We start from the raw sequence: 7,312 nt of genomic DNA on the forward strand, positions 1-7,312 counted from the left end.
CTGCAAGTTGAGAAAGTGGTTCAGATGACTCCTCTCACTCCAGGTCTCCTCTGTCCTCTTCTGTCTCTGCAGCTAAATCAACATGTCACCAATTAAAGGGAGAGGAGAGAGAACAAGCTTCACTGTCACTTCTCCTAAATCACTTCCCTGCGTGTCCTATTCTTTCAGTTTCTTTCTGACACTGGCTTGACATTGTCTCCCCCTAAACTTAAAGCAGTGACATCAGCAAATATAGTACATTCCAGTATAATGATAAATGATTGGCCTCTTTTACTGAGGTGTCATGTCTCTTAAAAATGCTGCTTTTCTATGTTGTCATCCTCCTTAAAACTCCCATGACATATCCTCCACTATTTTCAAAAACATTGACTCTCTCCCAAAACACAGTTTTAAAATGGAATTATATTGTTTATAGGAATACAAGAATAGAGCGAATAGAATAGAACAGAATAACAGTCATGAAACAAGCAGCAGAACAAGGTGAATCAGATAATGGCTTTATATTCCTGATACAATGATGCATTACACACGTACCCAAAGTCTTGATTAAAAGTAAAAACTCCAAAGAAACAGCAAACCACAAAAAGAAAAGCTAAATATAGCATAATAATCAGAGACCTATCGTCACAACACATGTCCTACTTCAATTTGGTTGTTATTTGAACTTTGTATCGTAAAATACTGTAGTTTGGTTATCGTGGGTCATTTCAATTCCCTGAAAATGTCAATTGTGACATTTTTCTATCTGTTAAATCTCTTTTACATCATATCATGTACACAGCATTTAATTATTGCACAAAACTCTGTGGAAGTCTCATTAGACAATGAACTTAAAGTACCGGTTTGACATTTTCAGTAATTCCAGCATCAGAGGGAGCAAAGATCACAGAACTTCAGTCTCCTAATCACAGAGAACGAGTGGATTACAGCAGGTTTAGATCTCCAAGAGTTTCAAACTCAAACTCTTGCAGCTGAATTGATTTTCAATCACAAACAGACACTTTGTTCTTAGAGCAGCGAATCTAAGACTGCAAATAACCACAGTTCCATAAATATACATTATTACTACTCTGTTTGCTTGCTAACACTTTCTCTAATACTCCCTGAGAAATAAAAACACTGGTTAAAGGAAACGTTTTCAGCACTTAAGCAGCGTAATGTGGTTTTTCAAGGCTTGAAGTTACTTATTGTTGATTGTAATGGCTTGATAAAGATGTTCATAGATATATACGATTATTCATACCTCTGCCCTTAAGTCATCGTCAGTGATTGAGAACTTATGGGTGTATTAACAGGGAATACAACTTCAAATAGATAGAACAAATCAAATGGAGAGTACACATGCCCTAACTCGTGCAGGAATTTAGATCGGTTATCATCTCCGCCAAGGTTTTGGTTTCGTCTGTGTCTTACACAAACTCTACTGGACGAATTATCACGAAACTTGGTGGATCCAGGTAACGTTGTCATTTTCTGTAACGTAGGGAGTGTTGCAGCAGTTCCCTTGATTTCTCCGAGAATAATTCATGGAGCTTAACAGAAAACTAATAACTACGAGTGGGTGCAGATGACTGTTGGGCCTTGGCGGAGGTGTGTGCCATCTGAGTGACCTTCTCAATTTTAAATGCGATGGAAAATGAAAACAGCACCTGCAATACGCTACTCCAGTAATCCCTGAATTTGAACAGAATAATAAAATGCTAAAAACAGACCGTGAATAGAACTGCTCTTTTTTTCATACATTTCTCAGTCCCTGTTGAGAGTCTCAGTGAGGTTATATGTTGAGTTTACTAAATATATACCTTTATCTCATAAAACTCTAAGTTAACTGGGAATACATTCAAACATAAAGAAGATATAGTACTTTTTAGAGGATTCAAATCCCCCCCAATGCAACCTTTGTAAATACTCAATACTCACACTCACTGTTTTAATAGGATACAAGAACAGTGTATGCTAACTACCGGTTTCACAAAACAAAAATGATAATCTATCTTATCAATTGGTTCTTTGCATTATAGTTTCTTTCATTGTTCCAGAGTCAGAGGGTTTCATAGTGGGGACAAAGTGCAGGCGTACATTTTGGCTACAGCCTTCCCTTTGGATCTCGTGCTGGTGTAGATTACTGCTGTATAATCAAGACCTAGATTAGGTATCAGCACTGGCCGGGTGCAGGTACAGACAGTGTTGCCTGAGTCTCTGTCACCTTATCTCCCCTCTACGCCATCCTTGTCCCCACGTGACTCAACACGTGTGGTCTTTTGTCCCGTCTCGCGCTACAACAATCAATCCCACTCATGTGTCCGTCGTCGAGGCCTCAGCCGAAGTGTCAAGTGTTTAGAAAAGGAGCCTGTTGACACGGAGAACCTCCACCTTGGAAGGTGTTCTCCAGGCGCTTGTTTTCCGTGCACGTGACCTTGGACTTCCATATCTTAAATTCAGACACAGTGAGATGTTCAAATGCAAAGTATATTACATTCATATCAAAGGGGGCGGTGTGTTTAATGAGCCGACTGCGCTGCATTTAGTTCCCTCTACAATTTAGCAAGGAAGAGGACCTTCATCATTTTGATCAAACATTAGCTTCAAATATTAGTGCATCAATACTGAATTAATCCTGATCGGCTTAACCACTGATCTCACATATTTGCATTACAATAGGAGTCGTGTTTCTGCACCTACTTCCTCAAAGTACTTAATACCCATGTTATTAAGATGTTTTCTATAAGAAGGCTAACTTTTTCTTGCATGATGCTGCTGGTTAGCTTAGCATTAACACTGGAAACAGGGGGGTTTTCTCTTGGGGTTTATTGCCGTTCTTCTTGAGTCTGGTAGAGATGTGTCCCTTCAGACATGCACTGGGTTCCGGAGGGGCTTTATGGAAGGATGCAAATATCAGATGCTTCAGACATTTTCCAAAACTTTTCCTTCCCAAAGGAATTCATGTCCGGCCACCTGCATGTTCTTGCCTGTTGTTGGTGTTAGGGAATGTGTCTAACCCAGAGAATATCCTGCAGCGCTCCTCATATGTGAAAGGCAAGATCCAGAAAATATCCAGACACAATTATTTTTTTAGGTTTCCAGAGTTGTCTAAAAAGTACTTTAGTGATCTTGAGTCTTTGCGCTATGCTAAGCTAACCAGCTGCTGGCCCCAGTTACTGAGTTTGAACTTGATCTGCTCAGCATACTCTCAGAAAGAAAGTAAATAAGTGTATTTCCTAAAATGTCCAAGTACTCCTCTAAAACATCACATTCCGATAGATTCACACTGACTGGCTACATCTTCTTCTGTTTGGGACTAATAAATGCAACTTAATCTTAATCTTCAGAAGTTTTACCAAGTGTGGCTGAGGTAAATTCATGCATTTGCTGCTGCTCACCAGCCCTGATGTCTGTGCACCTTTGCTATATCTGCTCCACTCTTTCATCCCCTCTATTACACACATCCCGTCTCTCCTTCATTATTTTCCTCAGGTAGTCCACTATGTCCTCACCACTGGCCCAGGGAACCACGTTTGCCTTTAACGAATGCTGCATCCCCTGCAGCAGACTGTGCATGGGGAAGTCCCTCCTGGGGAAGGCTGTGTCCCTGGGTCCCAGAGCCATAGAGGGACAGACATCATTGGCCCCGTCCCCGATATAGAACACCCCCTGGTAGGGTGTACCACCACGCTCTTTTTGCCGGTACGCTAGATACTCCTGCATGATCACCTGCTTGCACATGTTGTCAGGACAGCGGGAGCAGGAGTGGGAGTGGAATGGGAGCAGCATGAGCTGGCCGGTTGCATCGAAACTGGCCGGGTTTGTGAAGATCTTGCGGAAAAGGGGACGGACGCCGGCATGCTCCAACCACGTCTCGATGAAGAACATGTTGGCGTCGGAGACCACCAGTAACTCAAAGTCCTGCTGGTTGCTCTGCAGATACTGAAAGAGATTGAGGAGGCCGGGTGTTGGTGGGATCTTCTCCAGCACCGAACGAATTCTGTCTTCTGACACACCCTGCTCTGCCATGTAGGCCAGGACCTTCTGCATGTGCTCGTTGTAGTGCCCCTCCCTGAAGCAGTTCTTCAGCCATTCGGGAAGCTGCTGGCCCGGCAGCGCGCACACCACGGCATCATCACTGCTCACGTTGATGATGGTCTCGTCAAAGTCGAACAACACCAAAAAGCGCTGTTCCTGTGGCGCGGCATGGGTCAGATCGCACAGAGTGGTCATCTTTGGTCCGTGGGGAGTGGTCCCTCTCTGAGAAAAAAAAGAAAATTATACGAGGTCAGGAAGTTTTAAACAGCACAGTAGCGTTCTACTGGTAATACTTACTCTAAGAATAGAACGTTTATGGCTGGATGCCGCTGAGCATGCATTAAGGAAACATCTAAACCACATAAATACTCTTAATTAGGGCAGAGGATACATGGGAAACAATTATTTACAAGAGGAAAGGAAGGAAGCAAAGTTTAAACTAGGTCTGCCAAGCATCACTGTGCTGGCCCGAGCTCTTGCGAACTTGGGACCTCATGCGGCCGCAGGGAGAGGACGCTTGGACATCTTTCACCTTTGCAACAGACTAAGACTTCAAAGGTAACTATGGCCACTGTTACAGTGACATTAAAGAAAAATGACAACATGGAAAATTGACAACATGGACCGAGTAAGAATCTATTTGCTTAATGAATCCTTTGAGGTGATCTCTTATCTAAAGCCTGGCTGGAGTTAAATCAAAACTCAAAAGTCAGAAACAAGTGTTATTCAGAGTAATCACCTGAACAACTAAACTCAACAGTGCAGTAAATCCAAGAAAAGACCATAATGGCCCACGAGATGAATGACCAACAACTGAGGAATCACAATGTTGTTCCGTTTGTTGTCGTCCAGTTGCCTACGCACACTCGTACGACTTCTCAAGTGTAAACAGGATGTCTGTTACACTTAGCGAAAGAAAACAACCTTAAAAGTCCCTCACACATCCAAATCACAGAGTAAGAATCTGATAAGCAGCTCACAGTCTTGCACTTCCTTTCTTCTCCCCACAGACACTTGCTTTTTCCTGGATAGAGGCAAAAATAAGAAACCCCCAACTCATATATTTATATATGATCTCAGACCTGTGCCAGTTCCATATTTACACAGCCGATATATTTGTAGCTCAAGGCCCTCACTGGTACGGCGGACATGCTGTAACTCATGTGAGGGAGAGTTATGTTACAGCATACTTTTACCATAAGTGGAACAAATACGAGCAGGAAGGACAAACCATCTGTGGCCGGGTGTTGAAAGCAAATTAACCCTCTACTCTGCCGTACGATTTCAGTCTCTGCTCTTGAGGAATTGTAATGCTACTTAAAACTTCTAAAGATTAATTGGGAACATGTATTATTATTTTACCCAAAATGCCGTGCGGAGAGAAACTATCTTTGCGAATAATTTCCTTCAGGTGAACTTTTGGGATTTGACCCATTTCAGTGTTTTCGACCTATTCTGCCACCGGCCAGCAGGTGGTGACTGAGCGATTTGGCTTCACTTTTGTGGGAGCTGTCATGTCGTCAATCTTTACATCTATGGTTGTAGCACGTATGTATGTGCTACAGTATAATCTGTAGCTAAGTATAATCATACAACTAGCCTAGCTTACCAGGTCTAGCTTTAAATCACACGTGTAAATGCAAATAATAAATGAAATAAAAAGATTATTCTGAGAAACCAGCTCATTAGAAGAAAGCAAATGAAGTACACATTCTATTTGTAGATAAATATTCTGCCTCTTTATTCATAGTAATTCAAGGGTCCCAGTACTTCTTGCACCACCAGAACCGGGGGGGATGCGAAAAATCCAGATATCCTCTATTACACAGAGAGTGTCATAGGCCCAAATAAACATAATCTCCCCGTCACTGAGTTGACAACTGCGCTCCATGCTGTGACAGGGTTGAGATTACACAGCCAGATCAGTCCTGATTGAGAAAGATCTTACACAACATGGCAACGCAAACCGACTCATGCAATAACCCACGAATCATTGCAGCATAGGTCACATGTGTTCAGGCCTCAGCGGCATCAGAAGAACACGTTGACCAAAAAAAACAACATTTTTGACAATGAAAAATATCAACCATTTTAAGTGAAAGGTTTAATCAAAATCAAAAATATTTAGGTGCTTGTAAATTTAATGAAATGTATTTTAGTTTGATATTCTGGGTTTGCATGGGGGCTGGGGGGGGGGGGTGTCTGTGCGTTTACAGATGACCATTTTATTCAGTCAGCTGGTTGTCCGTGTCATATCATGCAGCTGGTCTGGTAAATGTCCTGTAACCTGCAGTCAGCGAGATCGAACAAACGCTCCCTCCCTCCCTCTCCCTCTCTCTCTCTCCCTCATCCCACTGCTGCTGCATTATTAATAGCCACATATTTACACACTGTAAGCAGCTCTAATTTTAACCCTGCACAGCTATTCCGGTTTGGAGAGGTGACCGATGCAAGTCATTACAGCGCCGGGAGGCATTAAGTCTGACCGGCTGCAGCAGGAAAAAGATGAAGACAAAACAAGCACAGTGACAAAACAGGGGAGGACAGACAGAGAGAAAGAAGGACAGAGAACCAGGCCTACCGGTGCTGGACACACAGGCGGGGGGTGGGAGGCTCGGTGCCCGGCTCCGGCAGCAGTGGACCAGCCTGTCACCATGCAGATATTTTAAAGGAGAATCCCTCAGCAGCACACAGGGTTTTCCCATTTAAAGTCACCACGTCAAGTCAGCCGGTGCACAGGGCAGCACATCCGCTTCCGGTTTTCAAAGTAAAAGTACCACAGAGAAGAAGAAAATAAAATCCTTGAATTGACGATTTGGAGGAATTGATTGGAAGAGAAGTGCAAAAGGAGAAATCGAATAATGCTTCACAGTGTGTTAGCATCCTACTGGTTCATAATGCAGGTGAGAGGCAAAGTGGAAGAAAAAAACCAACAGGTGAGAGACAACTTGAAATTCTAAAAGAAAAGAGAAATAAAAGAGAAAAGAGAAATAAAGGTATTTTTGTAAATACTGGACACATATGGGTTTAATAGTGAGAAACAATACTGACATTAAGGTAAACACTTAACATATGATATTATAGTAATAATAACAATAAAACATTTTAATTATACCGCACATTTCATTCATAAAGAATGGCTTTACAGTAAAATCAAATACATGAAATAAAAAAGATCAAAGATGAACATTTTAGCAATAAAAGAAAGATGTAGGATAAAAGCATAAAACCAGTCGCATGTATACGAGTAAGTAAATGAAATAAAGACAATTGTGTTTAAAAAAGGATCAAA

General features: G+C 42.0%; 1 protein-coding gene across 1 annotated transcript; it reads right to left on the minus strand.

The window, feature by feature from the left end:
* Window positions 1–476: 476 nt before the first annotated feature.
* On the minus strand, window positions 477–6,722 carry LOC133931623 (probable phosphatase phospho1). Its single transcript, XM_062378539.1, has 2 exons — window positions 6,602–6,722; window positions 477–4,242 (listed from the first exon to the last, which is right to left on the minus strand). Exons 1-2 carry the CDS (start codon window positions 6,674–6,676, stop codon window positions 3,406–3,408), a joined length of 912 nt encoding a protein of 303 aa, XP_062234523.1. The 5' UTR covers window positions 6,677–6,722; the 3' UTR covers window positions 477–3,405.
* Between the last annotated feature and the right edge of the window lie 590 nt (window positions 6,723–7,312).

Source organism: Platichthys flesus, chromosome 20 (genome assembly GCF_949316205.1).
Source record: "Platichthys flesus chromosome 20, fPlaFle2.1, whole genome shotgun sequence".
In the NCBI taxonomy this organism is placed as follows: Eukaryota; Metazoa; Chordata; class Actinopteri; order Pleuronectiformes; family Pleuronectidae; genus Platichthys; species Platichthys flesus.